Here is a 22,507-nt window from a genome sequence, read left to right as displayed (position 1 = left end):
ATCAAAGCGTAGCTATAAGCCATGCATGGGTTGGTGGAAGGCACTCTGTTTACAACCAGCCACCACACATGTATACGTACACAATGAAGTAGGTATGGTAGTTTGACTAGTTCTAACCAAAACCATCGTCCTCCACGTTTTTTTTTTTTAATTTTTACATATAAATAAACAGCAGGGTATGATCTTGTTTTCTGGTTGAACACTATCAGATATTTTTCAGGGCAACTAGGATACGACGTCGTTGACTAGAACTTGAAATATGGTTGGTGAAAAATCATCCATGTAACAAGTGATTACGTTCGGCAACTGAAAGGTCATTTGCTATTGGCATAAGCCACATAGCATGAAAGAGACTCCACCCCAATGAAAATTCTTCCAATTGAAGGAGCTTAATTTCTGGGTTTTGAATTTGGGTTATGGATACGACGGAATGGCACAAACGCTGATTTTTGCTTTTGATGATGAGGCATCACAAAAAAGGAATCAGTTGGTGACTTTGTCACAATAAGGATCGAATAGACTTACAGAAGTATTTCAGCATTCCCTAATCACTATAGTGTAATTCACATACACCAAAAATTGAACCCATTGTTGTAGAAAACACAACAATAGGACCCACAAACACTAGTCGGTATTGTTGATATTTCTCCCACTTTCGCCACCGGCGAGAAGCATGTGTGGGGGTTTACCAAAAAACTTCGGCAATATGTGTGTGTTGTACCATTGCTTATGAAGCACTAGATGCTCATCTCGCTAGTCGACGTGGGACTCAATTTTGGCTCAAATCAAAGCCACCAAACTCCAACACTTAGAATGTACCTTGTAGAATACAAACTTGAAATTTGTCCCAACACTAAGAATCAAAATATATGATATCATTTATTAGTGCCTTTAATGTTGTGTTGAATAGGAAGATAGTAGCCATAAAATGAATCCACCGCTAACATCATTATCTTTCAATTCAAACTATATTATCTTTGATGAAAATAGAGGAGCATACCTGCTCTAGTCAAACATGCATCATTAACGTTTATCAACAACCAATTCTTGAGGTTATCCTATATAGTCAATATTGAATCGTTTTTTTGTTTCTTTTGGTTGTCAAGTGTCGTTATGGAATTCAAAAACCCATTTGGGGCAAATCTCATGTAGTCAATATGGAGGCAAATTCTCATATAGTCAATATTGTATACTTTCTTTTCTGGATAGTCAATAAGGAATTAAAAAACCATTTGTGATTTCACAAACTAATCTCGATTGGTGTATAGGACCGTGTAGCCAATGCTATGAGTATAAAAACAAAACACAAAAATTATGAAAACATCATACAGATGATGATGTTTTTCCCATTTAATTAAATTTAGAAAATAAGAGGAGAAAGAAAGATAGATAGGGAGGTAAGTATAGCATGATTGAACCTAACCACCAACCAAAACCCATAACCTAGGCTATACACCATCATCAGATATTATTTCAACATGTTTTTTTTACATTAATAAAAGTACCCACCAACACATCTTGGTCTTTTTCTCAATCATTAAACCAATAGGTTAACTACATTTTTCAGCTCAAGATTTGTAGGTCGTAAAATGAGTTAAGATGCTTTAATTTTTTGCATTTTACACTAATGTGATTTCTTAATTTCACTAGTTTAACATTTCCATCAATTTCAAATTTTAATACTTTACTCTTTTACTCGTTTTAATTCTTCCATGAAATTAACAATCAATGACGGTATAAAATGTGGGCTCAGTACAGATCACATCAACACTAAATGTCTCATTAGATTATGAAATGGACAGAGATTAAATTGGTGCATGCAATTTAGAAATCACGTAGTGTAAGATTAAAAATTGAAATCTCGTGACTCAATTTTTGCAAATGATTTCAAACCATATAGTCTAAAATCTAGTTAAATCCAAAATCAATTATTCATTCCGCTCCTATGAGAGACATAACCTTGTATGCTTTCTGAAAACTAGCATTTCTGCACGCGCCTTGAAACTCCTTGAAACTGAAGACATACTGCATGCGTCTCCAGCCGTCGTCAATGAATAAGATCATCATCCATCTTGTTTGTACCTTCTTCTCTCCAACAACATCAGGGGTTTTTAATTTCTTATGCAGTTATATGAGTGCTATGCAACAATTATATGGGTTGCAGCTATCAACTGAGCCGGAACCGCTAAGTCTGCAATGTGGGTTCCTTCACTTTCGTGTTTCCATTTTTTTCTTTTTAGTTTATTTACTGTGCTTTCTGCTTTTGTTTTTTTTATTTGGACATTTCTATCATTTATCAATATTCCTAACAGTAAGTCACTGGAGTTAAATTTTTTTGTTTGAGGGGCTTTATAATTTAATTATTTTTTGTGAAAATTAATAAAAAAATAAAAAAAAACCTATTTTCAAGAAGATTTATGATTCCGTCTCAGTCCATCAAAAGCAACGCCGTTTACATATTTTTGTCGCAAAATTATTTGTTTTCATTTTATTTTAATCAATAAGGGAAAGTTTTTCAACTTTCAAGCTTAGAATATCTTACAACATTAGAAATAAAAAAGGATAAAACCAAGAGTTGGTGAATATAGACCGTTGAGCGAGAAAGAATTGACTTGAGAAAGAGCTGGACGTCAAAATCCAACTTCCTCTTAAAGCCATTACTAAACTAACTAGGAGAGAATTTTTGTGTGCTGAATCAAGTCTTGATACACTAAGTGTAACAATATAATTGGTTGAAAATTTGAAAAATAATTTTCAACCAATTGTATTATGACATTTGACGTACTAGACCGTGTTTTCGACACTGTAACATCCCACATCGTCCATGGGAGTGAATCCTTTATGCCTTATATGTACATACCCACCTCCAATTGGCACGAGGCATTTTGGGAGCTCACTGACTTTGGGTTCAATCAGAACTCCGAAGTTAAGCAAGTTCGCGCGAGAGCATTCTCAGGATGGGTGACCCAAGTTTTTGTGTGGGTTCCCAAAAACAAAACCGTGAGGGCGTGGTCAGGGCCCAAAGCGGACAATATCATGTTACGGTGAAGTCGATCCCTGGATGTGGTGGGAGCCCAGGCTGGGATGTGACAGGCACACTAAAAAAAATTCAATAACAAGAATCAAATTAGGAATAACATTAAATGCTTATATGTTGATCATTAATTCCCCATTTCATCTACCAAAAAACCCAAAAAAAAAAAAATTCCCCGTTTCATGTGAAAGCATTGTTAGTCGAACAAGGGTTCATTTTGCTCTTTCTTTGCGTATAATATTGTGAATGTCTCACGTGTATTTCCATTTCTAGTAAGTAAACACATTTGTAATCCGTAGTCGTAATATTCTAACCGCTTATGTTTGTTCTTTGTTAAATCTTTCTTGCTAATTTCGTTTTTTATTTTTAAAAATTTGGAACATATAAAATAAACTTTTAAATTATGGGCTTACATATTATCACCCATGATTTTTTTTAAAAGAAAACTAACGAAAAGTTCAAAAAAACTTTAGTTTTAATGAAAAATAACAAATAAAAGTATAGTGAATAATATCAGAGAAATGTAAAAATGTAATTTTTTGTTAAAAATAAATAGTACTATAAATGTTTTGAAAATTCCATTTTTTTAATTAGAAATGAGGACAAAATAAACTGGTGCATCTAAAAAAACGGAAGGGGCCACTCAGTATTACAATCTGGTAGTATTCCTCTTTATTTGGAAGTAAGAACTCTTAAGTTTGAATCTCATGAATGACGAATTCGATACCAAATTAGACTGCTCATTGTGTGATTTTGTCAAATTCGCTTTTTTCTTGATATAAAAATATCTATGTAAAAAAAAAAAAAAATAGGGGTGAAGGGTTGGTCGACTGCACCACCCAACTCACAGTCAAGATACGCCAGGTCCAAAATTTAATTCCTTCATTCATGATTCGTGGTGCAATTTCTGCTTTTATCGATTTGCTTCCCCAGATCCTAAATAAATTTAAAAACCCAGAAAACACAAATTAAAATTTGATTTACTCCAAAAAAATTCACACACGAGAAAAACAAAGAGAGGGAAAATCACTTTGACTGCGAGAGAGAGCACCTTGATCTTAATTGCATATGGGTAGAGAGAGAAAGGGGGTAGCTGGGAGTTGCTGGAGACGAAGGAAGGAGGTGTAATTGGCAGGTAACACGTGCATTTCTTATTAAAGCCGTTAACTTGTTCGCATACAGATGCAGTCACAACTCTCCTTCTCCAACCCAACCCCAAACCCACACCTACCTCTCTCTCCAATTCCTCCTAAACATAAATACTCCCAATGATCACACTCATAAAACACACAGTGAACCAAATACGCGTTTCTGGGCTCTCTGTTTTCTCTCCCACATCTGCCTCTTGATTCATACATAATGCTTGGTGCCCAGATAACAATTTGAGCAGCTCGATCAAGATTCCAGCTCCTTTTTCTCTTCACCTTTGAGGTTTGTGACCCATTTGCTTTAGACCCTTTAAAGTTATTGGCTTATGGGTGCTTCTGTTATGGTTTGCGTTTTGGTGATGTGGGTTTTGTTTGTATTGGATATTGGTTGTTGGGAAGTGGTTTGATTGGAGTTGGAGTTGGAGTTTGTTTTGGAACCTCCAAAGGTTGTATTTTTGGGGGTAGCTTTTAGTTTTTTGAGTGAGGATGTGTTTGCGGTGGATTTGGGATTTTAATTTGTAGTTTCTGGAGTATATGGTTTCACAAAGGTGCATTCTTTTTCTTTCCTTTTTGGTAACCTGAGAACCATATACTTATGGTGTTCTGTTTCCTTGAGCCGGAATTCAAAGGTTCAATTAGCGTAACATTGTATTTAGTATTGAAATTTAATTTTAATTACACTTAAAACAAGGATAATTTATCAAAATAAAAGTTCATGATGGTATGGAATTAGATATAATAAAAAAACATTAACTCCCTTTCATGCAACCAAAAGCAGCCTTAGTATAACCGGTTAGATGTTCGTAATTGCTATCATGTTGCACTTTGGATCATGAATTTCATTCCTTAACTACTATGAGAAGCAAGAGGCAATGGGGAAAAGCCCCATTTGGAATTACTATACCTTTAATCATAATATCATGTTGGTAGCTTATTTGAAAGCTATAGTGAATTTGTTGGATTAAAACTTCTTAAAATTTCACTTACGATGTTGATGGCATAATTTGTTGATCAGCAGCATGTCGGAAGCCCAGAGGAAATTGTTGACAGTACCCAGTTTCCATCGTGGAAATGGGTACGTAAATGGGGCACTCAGGCATCCTTCTATGGCATCTAAAGTTGATGAATTCTGCTATGCCCTTGGTGGGAAGAAGCCAATCCATAGCATTTTAATTGCAAACAATGGAATGGCTGCAGTCAAGTTTATTCGTAGTGTGAGGACATGGTCTTATGAGACATTTGGTACAGAGAAGGCTATTTTATTGGTGGCAATGGCCACACCAGAGGACATGAGAATCAATGCAGAACACATCAGAATCGCCGATCAGTTTGTGGAGGTTCCTGGTGGAACTAACAATAATAATTATGCCAATGTGCAACTCATTACAGAGGTGCGTATCCAAAGCTCTTAACCTATGTTTTCCACTTTTTTATTTTATCACCATCAAAAGTGTATGATAACGAAGAAGATATCCAACTCAGTTGCTGAGGAACCTTGTAGCCGAAAGAAGTTTTGAGTGGTTTGATTTTGTCACCATTTGTTTGACTGCAAGAAATGAAATTTGATATAAATAAGAGGAAAATCAGAGAAGTGGATACTAATATCAAAATTATGAACATGCAAATGAAGAGGCTGGAGATCGTTATTTTTCTCAGAAGTCATAGAAGATTTATGAGTGATTATGGGAGGTGTGTTTTGATATTAGTGAGCTGCATTTCATGTGTTAAACTGTCGGCAGAAAATACATGGTGTTTATCATTTGAACAAAGTTTTTGATCTCTAAAGTGGGAGTTGCTTCCTAATAGAGGGTTGCAATCCCGGCACGAACCTTCTGCAAGGACTGAGCTAGAAATTTTTTTGATTGGGGGCGTCTTAAAACAACCAAGTAAAATAATGGGTTTTAGGTTATTGAGGACCAGATACAGTAAAAAATCTCTAAATTGGAAAGTTAATTTCTAAATTGTAATGCCACAAACAAATGAATGAAGTAAATTCATATAAAATACTTTGGAGTAAAATTTTTGTATTAAATTATGATACTTCATCAGTTGAATCCAATGTATTTATGAAACCCCCAGTTCAATTGAGTTTGATTTAGGTTAGAAAACGTGGAATATTTGGAACCAAAATCAAAATTTTAATTGTTGTTTTAATTGTCATGACATTTTTGCTTTTCTCACCCAAAAATTTGAGTGGGGGCGGATGCCCTCCCTGGGCCTTATGTAGCTCCGTCCATGACCTTCTGACTCTCTTTGTTCCACTCATTCAGTTGACTTTTTGTTCCACTAACTCAGTAAACTTTGTTTCACTCACTCCCTGGCACTCTCCATGTAGAGTATTTCTACATTTTCATCAAAACTCCATGTCGTGGCTTCCTGTAGTTCTTGTTAGCATTTCACCTGAATTTTTTGTTCCTTATTACAGATGGCAGAGAGAACACATGTTAATGCAGTTTGGCCCGGTTGGGGTCATGCCTCTGAGAACCCTGAGCTTCCAGATGCATTGAATGCAAAGGGAATTGTATTTCTTGGGCCACCATCTATATCTATGGCAGCATTAGGAGATAAAATTGGTTCATCATTAATTGCTCAGGCTGCCAACGTACCTACTCTTCCATGGAGCGGATCACATGTATGAATCCTGAAAACCGTGTCCAATTTTCATTTGGTTGCTTATGCCGGGTAATGCAATCTGATATTGTTAGTGTCTGTTCTCCAGGTGAAAATTCCTTCAGATAGCTGCTTGGTTACAATCCCAGAGGAAGTATATAGGGAAGCGTGTGTTTATACAACAGAGGAAGCTGTTGCAAGTTGTCAGGTTGTAGGTTACCCAGCAATGATTAAGGCTTCATGGGGTGGTGGTGGTAAAGGCATAAGAAAGGTTTGTGTGTCATACGTGAAAATTTACCCTTGGCTAATATGCCTGTGACTAGTCAGCTGAACTAAGTGGAATTATTTACTTTTCTAGGTCCATAATGATGATGAGGTAAGGGCATTGTTCAAGCAAGTTCAGGGTGAAGTTCCTGGATCTCCAATATTTATAATGAAACTCGCAGCCCAGGTCAGATAGTCTATTCCATTTTGATCTGGATGATCATAATTGCTGAACTTCAGACCAGACATTGCCAATTTTTCTATTTTCTTTTATCAGAGCCGACATTTAGAGGTACAGTTACTGTGTGATCAGTATGGAAATGTTGCAGCCTTGCATAGCCGTGATTGCAGTGTTCAAAGGCGGCACCAGAAGGTAATAATTTTATGGCATACTAATTTAATACTCTTTGTTTTCACATTCACTAGCTTGGTCTTCTAGGGAATTTTGTACTCCTTTCTTAGAATTTCTCCAGTACTCATCATTGCACAGTATCTTCTGCTGGATATGTTTCACCATCAAAACTTAACTTGTTTATATGTTTTATAGATTATTGAGGAGGGTCCAATTACTGTAGCTCCTATAGAGACTGTAAAAAAGTTGGAGCAATCAGCTCGAAGGTTGGCTAAATCTGTTAATTATGTTGGAGCAGCTACTGTTGAGTACCTCTACGGTATGGAAACTGGCGAGTACTATTTCTTGGAGCTGAACCCTCGATTACAGGTTTGTTATTTCTGTTCATGTAGTCTTTTCTTCTAATGTATGAACTCGTTTTTTGTTGTTTTCTTTAACTTGTTTTGTTGGTAGCATTGTAGCACTGAATAATGTACTGGTGCAGGAAATGTGTATGCCTGAAGTGAATATAGAAACAAAAATATGCCTTGTTATTGCTAACCAAGCCATTTAATCTTAACGCAACCTCTTACAGAAGGATTAACATCATATTATAACCATTATCATTAGAATTTCATATGGCTTGTTAGCTTCTGGAGTTGCATCTGCTTTTCAAGACAAATAGCTTTACGAGTATAACTAAATGTTTTTTATTTAATTGAATCCGTGTAGGTGGAGCACCCAGTCACTGAGTGGATAGCTGAAATAAATCTTCCAGCTGCCCAAGTTGTTGTTGGGATGGGCATACCTCTCTGGCAAATCCCTGGTATGGTCATAATTGCTGGATTTCTTCTAAGATATCGATTTCTTTATCGTTTTAAATTTGTTCACATTCCCTGTTCATACGATTCATTTGATCAGAGATAAGGCGATTTTATGGAATGGAACATGGTGGTGGGTATGATGCTTGGAGAAAGACCTCAGCCATTGCTACCCCATTCGATTTTGACGAGGCAGAATCTACAAGGCCAAAGGGTCATTGTGTTGCCGTGCGTGTAACAAGTGAGGATCCAGATGATGGCTTTAAGCCTACCAGTGGGAAAGTACAGGTTAGTTATGATCGTTCCTCAGTCTTACTTGAACTTGCTTTCATGCTTTCATGACTATATTGAGTATGTCAAACTATATGCAGGAGTTGAGTTTTAAAAGCAAGCCAAATGTTTGGGCCTACTTTTCTGTTAAGGTAAAATATCTTCTAAGTGGATAATGACAAATTCCTAAAAGAAAAAGAAAATTTTAGTTCTCAGATAAATTCTTATTTATGTTGTGATTTGCAGTCTGGAGGGGGCATTCATGAATTCTCAGACTCTCAGTTTGGTGAGTATTAACCTACTTTGACTGTTTTTATTTTTTTATTTATTTTTAATTTTTTTTTTAAATAGTTATCACTCTTTGCTGCTGACGTATGAAAACAAATACCTCTTCTTCTAGGACATGTTTTTGCATTTGGAGAGTCTCGAGCTCTAGCTATTGCAAATATGGTTCTTGGGCTGAAGGAAATTCAAATTAGAGGAGAAGTTCGTACAAATGTTGATTATTCAATAGATCTTCTACATGTAAACTTCCCAAAATCTATTATATTCTTTACCATCCTTTCAAAAAATAATATAAAGATCATTGAATTTTGATAAATTTTCAAGTAACTCTATGTCATATGTTCTGTAGGCCTCAGACTATAGAGAGAATAAAATCCACACGGGTTGGTTGGATAGTAGAATTGCCATGCGTGTTAGAGCAGAAAGGCCTCCTTGGTATCTTTCTGTAGTTGGAGGGACTCTGTTTGTAAGTGCAACTATCTTCCTTAATCGTTGATTTCTGAATATTTTACTTGTAAAATGCATCACTTACGTTTCCTATTATGGCTTTTTCAGAAAGCATCTGCTAGTAGTGCAGCAATGGTGTCAGATTATGTGGGTTATCTTGAGAAAGGGCAAATTCCACCCAAGGTATGGTACTAAAACAATGTCCTTCAGAGAAATGTGTTTTATATGCCCTTTCAATTAATTTTTGTGAAATTTTGATTTCAGCACATATCACATGTCCATGCACAAGTATCGTTGAACATTGAAGGGAGCAAATACACGGTATGTTTTTGAATGGCATTGCTTCACTCAGGGACTTCTTTTAATGTTTTAGGAATTTTTGGAGATTTTTGGTTGGCAAAATCAATAGTTATATCTAATCAACGTCATGAAACCTGTTTATAGATTGACATGGTGAGGGGGGGTCCAGGAAGCTACAGATTGAGGATGAATGAGTCAGAGATTGAAGCAGAGATACATACTTTACGCGATGGGGGTTTGTTGATGCAGGCAAGTACAAATCATCTCTTTATTGTTTTCATTCTTGTAACTTCACAGATGATTTGCGCTTGCTCATATTAGTCTATAAGCACATTACAAACTCAATACCAGAGGGAGGTGTGCCATGATGGACCATGCGGATAGATTGGTCTTTCTTATATTTCTTACATGCAGTTTGTGACTGATAACTTCTGTTTCGTTACAGTTGGATGGGAACAGTCACATTATATATGCAGAGGAAGAAGCAGCTGGAACTCGCCTTCTTATTGATGGAAGGACTTGCTTGCTTCAGGTACCCACATTTCTTTGTCTTCTTCCCCTAAATTCCCTTCAGCAAGCTGAGTTGTTGAACATTGTTGAATCCAGAACGACCATGATCCGTCCAAGTTAATAGCAGAGACACCATGCAAGCTGCTGAGGTACTTGGTTACTGATGGTAGTCATGTCGAAGGTGACACACCATATGCCGAGGTTGAGGTTATGAAGATGTGTATGCCTCTTCTTTCACCTGCTTCTGGAGCTATCCACTTTAGAATGTCTGAAGGTCAAGCAATGCAGGTAAGTCTAGAGCCTGTTAGGAGTTAAATACATTCTTCTCTTGATAGAGTTTTAAATAAAATTGGTTTTGTGTAGGCTGGTGAACTTATTGCAAAGCTTGATTTAGATGATCCTTCAGCTGTAAGAAAGGCAGAACCTTTCCATGGAAGCTTCCCAGTTCTGGGGCCTCCAACTGCAATTTCTGGTAAAGTTCACCAGAGATGTGCTGCTAGCATAATTGCAGCCCGAATGATTCTTGCTGGTTATGAGCATAACATTGATGAAGTGAGTTCTCATTCAACATATAATATTTTGAACACTTTTTCAGTTATATATTTTTTCAGGTTCTTGGGCTTGGTAAATGTGGGAATACATTACGCACTATCATGTGTAGATTGAGTTGTTATTCTAAACTTGTCTTATCTAAGAGTTGTCATCTATCTCAGGTAGTGCAAAACTTGCTCACTTGCCTAGACAGTCCTGAACTCCCTTTCCTTCAATGGCAAGAGTGCTTTGCTGTTCTAGCAACCCGCCTACCCAAAGATCTTAAAAATGAAGTAAGAAAAGTATGGTTGTTTTCTCCTGGATTTATGCTACAAATGAGTATTTATGCTCATGTGTGATTCTCTTGTATAATTTTACAGTTGGAATCAAAATTTAAGGAGTTTGAGGTGATTTCTAGTTCTCAGAATGTTGAGTTCCCCGCTAAGTTGTTGCGCGGTGTTCTTGAGGTGGGTATTACGTTTTAAATTCCTCGTTTGGGTACTATTTTCTACTTTCTTCTTAAGAATGTTGTATTTTTTTTCTTCTACATATTCTTTGCAGGCCCATCTATTCTCCTGTCCTGATAAAGAGAAAGGAGCCCAAGAAAGGCTTGTTGAGCCTTTGATGAGCCTTGTGAAGTCTTATGAGGGTGGACGAGAAAGTCATGCCCGAGTTATCGTCCAATCCCTTTTTGAAGAGTACCTGTCTGTTGAAGAATTATTCAGTGACAACATTCAGGTTAGACTCTTGTATTGAAAGACAACTTTTCCCTGTAGCCACCTGGTTTGTGTTTTGACTGACTTTTATTTAGATTTTATAAATTTTCTATTCTTAAATCTTTTATTAATATTTGATTAAGTCAGTAATTAAAAGCTGTCTGCAATAATGATCATTGAACTTCGATTGCGATATTTGGCTTCAATAGTTTTACAGTTTAGTATACCCTGATAATTAGGAACTTGGCGCTACAAGATTTTGGATGTTGTATGCTAGTGATTTTCCTTTTGCTTGTGATAATCTTCGTTCATGATAGACTAATATTTGTTTATCCAGGCTGATGTGATTGAACGCCTTCGACTTCAATATAAAAAAGATCTATTGAAGATTGTGGACATTGTGCTTTCTCACCAGGTAATAAAATCAATAACATGCTCTGATTAGTTGCCCTTCCTTGTCTCGTTCAATTTTCTGATGTACTATGCATCTTGTGCTTGCAGGGTGTCAAGAATAAAAATAAGTTGATACTACGACTCATGGAACAACTGGTCTACCCCAACCCTGCTGCGTACAGGGAAAAGCTAATTCGGTTTTCTCAACTTAACCATACAAGCTATTCTGAGGTTTGCCATTGCACTGAGCTTGAACTAATAATTATATTATGTTGACATTTTTCTTTCTCTGTTTTTAAGTATTGCGAAATCCAATTACAGTTCTCGGGTAATCAACAGCTGTTTACTTTTATTTTTCAATTGTACTGAGCGAATCAAACCAAGCTGAACTATTAGTTTTATTGTGTAGATCTTTCTTCCTCTTAAGTTTTCCAAAACCAATTTAAATTGTCCTCACATAAAATATTTATAGTTAATTACTTCTGTATAATAGCCGCAATTTTTTAACAGCGCAAATAAAATTAATGCAGTTGGCACTAAAGGCAAGTCAACTGATGGAGCAAACCAAGTTGAGTGAACTTCGTTCCAGCATTGCCAGAAGTCTTTCTGAGTTAGAGATGTTTACCGAGGATGGTGAAAGCATGGATACTCCCAAGAGGAAAAGTGCCATAAATGAACGAATGGAGGATCTTGTGAGCGCTCCTTTGGCAGTTGAAGATGCCCTTGTAGGTCTATTTGATCACAGTGATCACACACTTCAGAGGCGGGTTGTGGAGAGCTATGTGCGTCGGTTATACCAGGTACAATGGTTTGAACACTTTGAGTTCCTGCTTACTTTATTTTTCAGTCATTTCGTTGTTTAACTATGCTTTTTTTTGTTATCAGCCATATCTTGTAAAGGGGAGTGTGAGGATGCAGTGGCAAAGATCTGGTCTTATGGCTTCCTGGGAGTTCTTGGACGAACATACAGAGAGAAAAAATGCAAATGAAGATCAATCTTCTGGTAAATCAATTGAGAAATACAGCGAGAGAAAATGGGGAGTCATGATTATTATCAAATCCCTTCAATTTCTTCCAGCAATTATTAGTGCTGCATTGAAGGAAATGTCTCATCAACTTCATGAATCAATTCCGAATGGATCTAGCGATCCAAGCAGCTTTGGAAATATGATGCATATTGCTTTAGTTGGCATCAACAATCAGATGAGTTTACTTCAGGATAGGTATTGTACCTGCCCTTTATCTTTTCATTGAAGTTTTCAACTTTGATTTAAAAATGTGGCGATAATCCGGGATTGATCGTGTATTGAAAAACTTATTCATTATGTGGGATCCTTTAGCGATCACTGTATTCTGATTAGTCCATAATCTTACCAAGTCTAAATTTTAAATTAGATCTCTATACACTCCAAATTTACAATGGTTCTATTTCAGATAATAAACAGCTTTACTCATTTCTTTTTATTTGCAACGAAATCCCTAATAGAATCTACAGTTGAAACCTTCCTGACCAGCATTGTTCATGCATGGCAGTGGCGATGAGGATCAGGCTCAAGAAAGAATTAAGAAGTTAGCGAAAATACTAAAAGAGCAAGGAGTAGCGTCCAGTCTGCACAGTGCAGGTGTCAGGGTAATTAGTTGCATCATACAAAGAGATGAAGGGCGAGCTCCTATGAGGCATTCCTTCCACTGGTCGTCAGAGAAACTCTATTACAAGGAAGAGCCATTATTGCGTCATCTGGAACCACCTCTATCCATTTACCTTGAGTTGGTTAGTAATTTTGTGGCTGTAGCTCCAGTCTTTTAAGCAAAGTTTGGGATACACTCTTTTTATGAAGTTACTCATCTTTTGTTCTGATTCAGGACAAGCTTAAAGGTTACGAGAATGTACAGTATACCCCATCCCGGGATCGTCAGTGGCACTTGTACAGCGTTGTAGATAAGCCACAACCAACCAAAAGGATGTTCCTCAGAACACTTGTAAGGCAGCCCACTTCAAATGATGGGTTTGCTGGATTTCAAAGGCTAGACATGGAAGCAGCTAATAAGCAATGGACTTTGTCATTTACTTCAAGGAGTATTTTAAGGTCCTTATTGACAGCAATGGAAGAGTTGGAACTTAATGCACACAATGCCAGTGTCAAATCTGACCATACTCATATGTACCTTTATATCTTGCGTGAGCAACAAATTGATGATCTACTGCCTTACCCCAAGTAATTTATTTGCTTCTTCTTATTTAGTATTTTCTTTTTCTTCTGAGATGAGATGGGGAACTTTTTAGAATCTTACATTGGAGATGTTCTTCCAGGAGAGTTGATTTAGATTCCGGACAAGAAGAAACTGTGGTGGAGGCCATCTTAGAAGAACTTGCACGGGAAATCCATGCGTCTGTTGGTGTAAGGATGCATAGGTTGGGTGTTTGTGAGTGGGAAGTGAAGCTGTGGATTGCATCCTCTCGGCAGGCAAATGTTGCTTGGAGGGTTGTCGTCACAAACGTGACTGGTCATACCTGTACTGTACATGTAAGTTCTTTACCATCAAGTTACATTTTCGAGCTATATAATTGTTGAAGGTCATTTTGCAAAAGCAAACTAGGGTGGCCGGACGAGTAGTAAATTAGTAATGATTCATACCATAGGTTGAACATAGATTGAGCTAGAACAGAATTTTACCAATGCATCATTTGATTATCTATTTTAGCTAGAAATTTATCACTAAGAGACTGATCTTTAGGTGGAAGTCATATTTATTTATTTATATTGAAAAGGAAAGTAAGAAAAACCTCGGTGGGTACCTGATACCTATTGTGGTAGACCTGATATATGGTGGTCTACAAACTCTTGCTGGTCTAGGTTGACAGACTAAACAATATGCTGCTTTAGTTTTCTACCTATTGTTCACAGGTTAGTGAATAGTTTGTAATGTCGGTCGTAAAGCAAATATAGTCTCTAATTATTTATATGGATCATGAGTCATGACTTTATAACTGGTGAACATGATAATCAGATATATCGGGAACTAGAAGATACCAGCAAACAGGGGGTGGTATACCATTCAGCCTCTACACAGCACCCCCTGCATGGTTTACCAGTGAATGCACAGTACCAGCCTCTGGGAGCTATTGACCGCAGACGTCTGTTGGCCAGGAGAACCAGCACCACTTACTGCTATGATTTTCCACTGGTGAGAATTGATGGGAATTTGTTTTTTCTTATTTTATGTTTCTCCATGATTCACCAAGATATGAAACTTACTGGAGATAAATGTTATTGTTTGCAGGCATTTCAGATGGCCTTGGAACAGGCATGGGCATCCCAGTTGCCAGGTAGTAAAAAACCAAAAGATAAAATTCTTAAAGTCACTGAGCTCAAGTTTTCTGACCAGCATGGCACCTGGGGCACTCCTCTTGTTGAAGTGGTTCGTCCACCTGGGCTCAATGACGTTGGTATGGTAGCCTGGTTTATGGAGATGTCTACCCCTGAGTTCCCTTCAGGAAGGAAGATATTGATTGTTTCAAATGATGTGACCTTCAAAGCTGGATCTTTTGGTCCAAGAGAGGATGCATTCTTCTTTGCAGTAACTGAACTTGCTTGTGCTAAGAAACTGCCCTTAATATACTTGGCAGCAAACTCAGGTGCCCGTATTGGGGTAGCTGAAGAAGTCAAATCCTGCTTTAAAGTTGGTTGGTCTGATGAATCGAGTCCTGAGCGTGGCTTTCAGTATGTATATTTAACCTCTGAGGATTATGCTCGGATTGGATCATCTGTGATAGCACATGAATTAAAGCTGGCAAGTGGAGAAAGCAGATGGGTTATAGATACCATTGTTGGAAAGGAGGATGGCTTGGGAGTTGAAAGCTTGACTGGCAGTGGAGCAATTGCTGGTGCATATTCAAGGGCATACAGGGAAACCTTTACCTTAACATACGTGACCGGCAGAACTGTAGGGATAGGGGCTTATCTTGCTCGGCTTGGGATGCGGTGCATACAGAGGCTTGATCAGCCCATTATTTTAACTGGTTTCTCTGCATTGAACAAACTTCTTGGCCGGGAGGTGTACAGCTCTCATATGCAACTTGGAGGACCTAAAATTATGGGAACAAATGGGGTTGTCCATCTAACGGTTGCTGATGATCTTGAAGGAATATCTGCTATTGTGAAGTGGTTAAGTTATGTTCCTGCCCATGCTGGTGGACCACTCCCCATTTTGAGTCCCTCAGATCCTCCAGAAAGGCCTGTTGAGTACTGCCCTGAGAATTCATGTGATCCTCGTGCTGCTATTAGCGGCACTTTAAATGGTGATGGAAAGTGGATGGGGGGTATTTTTGACAAAGACAGCTTTATTGAAACACTAGAAGGTTGGGCGAGGACGGTTGTTACTGGAAGGGCAAAGCTTGGAGGAATCCCTGTAGGAATAGTTGCTGTCGAGACCCAGACAGTGATGCAAATTATACCTGCTGATCCAGGCCAGCTTGATTCGCATGAGAGGGTTGTTCCTCAGGCTGGGCAAGTATGGTTTCCTGATTCTGCTAGTAAGACAGCCCAAGCGTTACAAGATTTCAACAGAGAGGAGCTCCCACTTTTCATTCTTGCCAACTGGAGAGGATTTTCTGGTGGGCAGAGGGACCTTTTCGAAGGGATCCTTCAGGCCGGATCAACCATTGTGGAGAACCTTAGGACTTACAAACAGCCCATATTTGTGTTCATCCCCATGATGGGTGAACTCCGCGGTGGAGCGTGGGTGGTCGTGGATAGTCGAATAAACCCAGACCATATTGAAATGTATGCTGATCGAACTGCTAGAGGTAACGTGCTTGAGCCAGAGGGGATGATCGAGATCAAGTTCAGGAACAAGGAGCTGCTGGAGAGCATGGGCAGGCTTGACCAACAGCTGATCCAACTGAAGGCAAAACTTCAGGAAGCCAAGAGCAGTGGGGCACATGAGATGGTTGAACCTCTACAGCATCAGATACGATCACGTGAAAAACAGCTTTTGCCTGTCTACACTCAGATAGCCACTAGATTTGCGGAACTGCACGATACTTCTCTCAGGATGGCTGCAAAGGGGGTAATCAGAGAAGTTTTGGACTGGAACAGTTCTCGATCTTTCTTCTATAAAAGATTGCGTCGGAGAATTTCCGAAGAGTCACTCATCAAGACAGTGAGAGATGCTGCTGGTGAACAGCTGTCGCATAAATCTGCTTCAGATTTGATCAAGAACTGGTTTTTGAGTTCTGATATTCCAGGATGCAGAGAAGATGCTTGGGTGGATGACGAAATTTTCTTTAGATGGAAGGAAAATCCAAAAAATTACGAGGATAAACTAAAGGAGTTGCGGGTCCAGAAGGTATTGCTTCAATTGGCAAATATTGGTGACTCAGTTTCTGATTTGCAAGCCTTACCCCAAGGTCTTGCTGCCCTTCTAAGCAAGGTGAACGATCATGTTATATTCTTTTCTAAGCATCTTTCCACATCATCTTTTAGCCACCTGGATCTAATGATTTGAATGTAATGCAGGTCGAGCCATCAAGCAGAGCGCTGTTGATTGATGAACTCCGAAGGGTGCTCGGTTAATGGGACGTTGGTGTTTTGCACGAAACTACTGTTCCATAAAACGCTTGTGTTGTATCTTCTTAATTCATAGTTATAAATTGGTAAGTAGGTGCATGCCAATGATCTGCACTTGGCAGACGAAAGAATGAAATGGCTGCTTTCCCAACAGATGAATCATTAGATTGAGGTTGCTGATAGAAGCTTTTCAGTGTATATTAGAGGAAGAAGATTTGTGGGGAGCAGTAAGTGTAAGTTTTGTAAGTCATAAGTAAAATGTAAGGAAATAGATAGTCAAAAAAGGAACACAACCAGCATTTGCAGGCTCTGTTTCAACATTTTCGACATGGCTGATCGATGCTCGAAAATAAGAAGTTACAACATAGTTTGTAATATTATTCTGTAAGAATTGTTATTTGTTTAACTTATATTGCAGATTCATGCTCATCGCTGTGTCTTTATTTCTAAGAACCATGTAATTATTTCCATGACTAATATTTTTTTTGGGTAAAAAATTGGGAACTTTAATGAAAACGGCTTGGCTAAGTTTATTTTAATAAAAAATCAAGCTATAACTTATTTAATGAAAAAGAATCAAAATTTAATGAAAAACCCTTAAATTTTAATAAAAAGGACACAATTAAAAAAAATAAAAATCTGACACGCGCGCAAGATCTGTGCACTGTTTATGAAACTTGAGAAGATTATGTTCTCAGTAATTATATTTAAAAAGCTGCTTTCAATTACCGAATTAAAATTTCCTCACTTTTTTCATATACCCACAATAATAAATGTATCTCTCCATCCAATTTCTTGAGTTTGGGTGTCATCTTGGAGAAATTTTTTCTTGTGTCCGTAACACAAATGGTATACCACGTGTTATTATATAAGTGGTGGACATTTTTATTTTTTATGTTATTAATTTTTTAACATAAAAATCTCACAACTTGTGTTCTGGGCACATTGAAAAGTTTCCCGTCATCATGACTACTATTGAAAAATAACACTACAAAAATAAAATAGGAGAATGTAATTCAATTCGAAGTATTTTTCTTATTCTAAGCCAAAAAAAAAAAACCATAAATGTAGCTGACGATGAGACAAAAAGATAGGAGGAAAAAGTGGAGTGTTTGAAAGTTTGGGAGGGGAGCGCAAGATGGATTTGTTAGGTTTTTTTTTAATTTTTAATTTTTAATTTTTTATCTTTTTTATTAGTCTTTTGTTCTTATTATTAAAATAAAATTAATGGGTGGTTTTTTTTTATATTAAAATGTAAAGATTTGAAGTCATTTTCGTTAATTTTTCTTAAAAAATTTGCACGATAAGTTGGATTGAAAACGATGGAATGATAAGAAGTTGCATCTTGGCAGAAACCTTGGGTTAAAGAGTGTTCCAAGTTGGTTCTCAAAAGTAACAAAGGAAAGTAGTTCATCCAAAAAAATCATACAAATTCAAGTCCAAGGTAAATGTTTAACTTTTTCATTAGAGGTACAATTCACAACCTTAGAACCCCCCGTCGTGGACCATACATGGATTAGTAATACCACGATATCAAGTGCAAAGAAATTATAATTTAGTAAGACCACAATATTGTCAGACATGCAATATTCTAAGTTAGTTGAAGTTTGCACGTGGCTGAAGACCCCCGTTGTCGATCATACATGAATTAGTAATACCACGATATCAAGTGCAAATAAATTATAATTTAGTAAGACCACAATATTGTCAAACAGGTAGTATTCTATTCTAAATTAGTTGAAGTTTGCCTGCGGCTGAAGTTTGTTGACACCGAATGCTGTCACCTCATCCAAATTTCTACTTATTTACAATACTTCCACCTCTCTTTTTTTTTAAAATTTATTATTAATGTTCATTAAGTGTTTTTCATTAACAAAATTGTTATGTGAAGCCACTTTTTAGTTAATTATACCTTTTCTGGTGCATACAAAATGTCCTTGGCCAACTTCAAATCTTTATTTCCATGAAAGGGGAGAAGGAATTGAACACAAAATGAAAACAAAATAAAAAGTGCAAAAAAAAAAAAAAATTGTTCTTCAAAAGTAACTTAGAAGTTGGAGGGGAGCTTGAGGAGAGATTTTTTAGTGTGTCGGGAACATGTCTTGGTACATCAAGTGTTATAATATAATTAGTTGGAAATTTGAAAAAAAAAAATTTCAAACCAATTATATTTTGACACTTACACTATGTTTGGATGAGGGAAATAAACTTGAAATTTCAATAAAAGTCAGAATTTATAAATTGACATGTATCAATTCCCTTGTTTGGATTCATAAACATAGAAATCTAGAATTTTCGGATGGAAAAGAATATGGAATTTGGGACCTTTAATTCTCAAGTTTAAATGCCATGTAAATATGTGTCATTTTCTAATTTCTATAATTGAGGGTTTAAAAATAAAAAAACTTCGTGTTCAATTCCATTGTTCTTTTAGGTTAACCAAACAAGAAAATTCACAAATTCTAGAAAATAAAATCCCGTCATTTCAATTTCCGTCATTTTAAAGTTCTTTAGTAATCTTAAATTTATTCATCCAAACATAATATTAGTAGCAGGCTATGTTCCCGTCGCATTGAAATTTTTCTCGAGCTTGAGATCATCAAGTTGTGACCTTGCGCCTCAATGCTGCTATCTCTCTTTCTATATTCTTCTTCTCCTCACCTTTCATATACAGCTGATGCTGTGCATTCTTCTCCCTTGCTTCTCTCATCTGCCTAACCTTGTTTCTCCTCGCCGCATCTTCCTTCTCCTTCTTCTCACGCCTCTCTTTCATCATCTTTTCTATAGCTTTCTGTTCCGCAATTGTCAGACTTCTTTGTCTTTTGAAACACATTTTGTTTACTTTTCTGAAGTATATGTGAATGATATAAACATATACATGCACACCTTCAGAGGGACAGCCGCCTCTTTTCACTAAGGATGTCAGTTGCCTCATTCGTTGTTTTTCTGGGTTGGTTCTGAGGGACAGCCGCCTCTTTTCACTAATGTTAAAGAGTATTTTCACTAAATAATTATAAAGAATGACCAATAAAAGCAATGAATTTTGTAATGTGATGCTAAATGATGGTCATTTGTTGTCTGTTGTAATTATTCTTAGTTGAAAGTCACAATAAAAGTACCATTTTGAGATTTAACAGAATTTAAAATCAAAGGACTATACTATGTATGATTTCGTTTCAAATATATAGAACAACCTTTAGATTATTAATACTCAGACTTAGATTCTCGTCGTCCATCTATGTTTTTATACGTGAATTTGTAAGGTCACTTTTAGCATACAAATGGTAATGTATTATTAGATCGGGATGTCACATGACGGTGAACCATTCCATGTAAGTTGCTCTCATAAATGAGACGTCATCTCTTTTACTAAAAAATTGTATACAGTTTTATAAAATATAAAACTCCTCAGATAGAACAAATGATCTAATGTTCATTCAATACTCCATTTGCATATATAGCCCACTATCCTTTTTGTGGGACCATGATTTTTCGGGGTCGGAGTAAAGATGTTTGGAGTACAACTACTTTAAAAGTTCGGTTATGGACTCAACATCTCATGGGAAATAGGTGAAGTCCGAGTGACACCGCTATAATAACCATACTTGTTATGCAAGACTCGGGATTTGATCTTGCATGGAATCAACCTGATCTCTCATAAGTCTTTAAGTTCTTACAATTTAAGAATTGACGTGCGCCGCAAGTAATCATAACTCCTAAGAGGGTGTAATATGTACTTCTAGATATCCTCTAGCATTCTCTTGGCTTAGAACGAGGATTCTATCCCAAAAAGGTCTCTCCTGATGGTATAAATACACACATCTAAGGTTCATCTATGATAGTGCAATCTCTCGGAGAGTCAACCCCCCTCCCTCTCGTCGTCTCAAGCTTTCTCACAGTTGTTCTCTATTTTGCAGGTTGCTAACGAACTCATATTCCTTTTGACCAGATCACTCAACCCTTAGGAGATTCCGCCCAAGTCATCTTGCTATGGTCATGGCGTCCCTACACACAACACTGACCCTCGAGAACAACAGGGTTACTGCCATGGATGAGATATGGGAAGACATGATGGAGATATGTCTATCTCTAGAAAACATTTGAAAAAGCATGTTGGCAAAAGAACCAATGAGACTCACCCATCTGAAGACTCAAGTAAAAATTTGAAGAGGCCATCTCTCACTTTAAAGAAGCATTGGCCAAGGCGACGCCCCGCCGGCCTGTTCTTGAAACTCACTGTAGAAAATCCAGAAGGCTTCAAGGTCTTCATTCTGTCCGATACTTGGAAAAAGAAGCACTTCCTAAAGTGAATTACATATAAGATGAACAAAAATATTTGGGAAACACCCAGAAAGAAAGAAGGGCATTCTGCAAGAAGCCTATAATGGTAGCTTAAATCAACAAACCGCTAGCTATCGATCCAACATCTTGATCTTCTCCGATTGAGACCTAGAATAAATCCACTTGCCCCACAACGATGCTCTTGTTATCAAGATGCAAATCTCAAACGCCATGGTCAACCGGGTCTTGATTGACAATGGATAAGGAGAGAACGTCATCTTCAAAGATACTGTAGAAAAGATAGGGATTCTTGACATTATCAATAAGGCGAAAACCACCATTCACACTTTCAATGGGGCCCCTATCCGATCTCTAGGGACAATAAATTGGCGGTTCAAGCAGAACCCTACAACCACTTGGTGACTTTCATGTTATGGACTACCTGACTCCCCACAACATTATTCTTGGCAGGAACTGGTTGCACAAAATGAGTCTTTCCATCGACTATCACCTGTTGAAAAGTAAATTGCTTACTAATTTCAAGTTAGTAAATGATTTACTTATCTACTTTATCTTTGTTCTATTGTGTAGTTGTGTTATGTTGTGATAACTTGTGCTTATATGCCAAGTGTATGGTCTTAGATCAGGACTCATTTTCAATGGCTCATATGCTTTGTACTGCCATGTGTCATAATCACATTGGCTCATGTATTTGAATGGTTATGATGTCTGATGTAAAAGAAAGGAATGAATATGAATGAAATGTTGCTCTTTGCAGTGTAGAAGAGTTGCAGTTGTGAATATCCTTGCCTCTCACTCTCTCTGTCTTTTCAGCTCCCTCTAAAATCCAATTCCTGTATATATCATCTTACTAAAAAACTTAACATGGTATCTAGAGCTCTGGTTTTATCTGGAATTGGAGCGTAAGATCTGTGAGTGCTGTGCTCGGAAATCCAACGTGAACTTTCCGACTCAGTTTGTCGATTCAAGTCTCAA

At 37.3% G+C, this 22,507-nt stretch overlaps 1 protein-coding gene across 4 annotated transcripts; it reads left to right on the top strand.

The window, feature by feature from the left end:
• Nucleotides 1-3,945: 3,945 nt before the first annotated feature.
• Nucleotides 3,946-17,659, top strand: LOC126602453 (acetyl-CoA carboxylase 1-like). 4 transcript variants are annotated; one of them, XM_050269321.1, is made up of 32 exons: nt 3,946-4,169; nt 5,201-5,573; nt 6,608-6,814; nt 6,902-7,063; nt 7,151-7,243; nt 7,334-7,429; nt 7,604-7,777; nt 8,120-8,213; nt 8,309-8,496; nt 8,580-8,630; nt 8,725-8,764; nt 8,879-9,003; nt 9,113-9,229; nt 9,319-9,393; nt 9,475-9,531; nt 9,655-9,759; nt 9,956-10,042; nt 10,117-10,308; nt 10,384-10,572; nt 10,734-10,844; nt 10,932-11,018; nt 11,113-11,289; nt 11,605-11,682; nt 11,769-11,891; nt 12,191-12,460; nt 12,546-12,883; nt 13,194-13,431; nt 13,524-13,876; nt 13,972-14,185; nt 14,670-14,846; nt 14,943-17,093; nt 17,180-17,659. In XM_050269321.1, exons 2-32 carry the CDS (start codon nt 5,202-5,204, stop codon nt 17,234-17,236), a joined length of 6,798 nt encoding a protein of 2,265 aa, XP_050125278.1. In that variant the 5' UTR covers nt 3,946-4,169; nt 5,201; the 3' UTR covers nt 17,237-17,659. The 4 variants fall into 4 exon arrangements, with proteins under 4 accessions (XP_050125278.1, XP_050125279.1, XP_050125276.1 ...); XM_050269322.1 differs by having other exon boundaries at nt 5,198-5,573; XM_050269319.1 differs by lacking the exon at nt 3,946-4,169 and adding an exon at nt 4,184-4,465.
• The last annotated feature ends 4,848 nt before the right edge of the window (nt 17,660-22,507 follow it).

This window comes from Malus sylvestris, chromosome 15 (genome assembly GCF_916048215.2).
Source record: "Malus sylvestris chromosome 15, drMalSylv7.2, whole genome shotgun sequence".
In the NCBI taxonomy this organism is placed as follows: domain Eukaryota; kingdom Viridiplantae; phylum Streptophyta; class Magnoliopsida; order Rosales; family Rosaceae; genus Malus; species Malus sylvestris.
This window is presented reverse-complemented; position numbering and strand designations above follow the sequence as displayed.

What these genes read in the sequence shown, in the direction of transcription:
- LOC126602453 (XM_050269321.1), top strand. Translation starts at nt 5,202, where the DNA reads ATGTCGGAAGCCCAGAGGAAATTGTTGACAGTACCCAGTTTCCATCGT. An exon ending in AGCTGAACCCTCGATTACAG is followed by an intron (nt 7,778 to 8,119) that starts GTTTGTTATTTC and finishes GAATCCGTGTAG; the next exon opens with GTGGAGCACCCAGTCACTGA. An exon ending in TTGCTGCCCTTCTAAGCAAG is followed by an intron (nt 17,094 to 17,179) that starts GTGAACGATCAT and finishes AATGTAATGCAG; the next exon opens with GTCGAGCCATCAAGCAGAGC.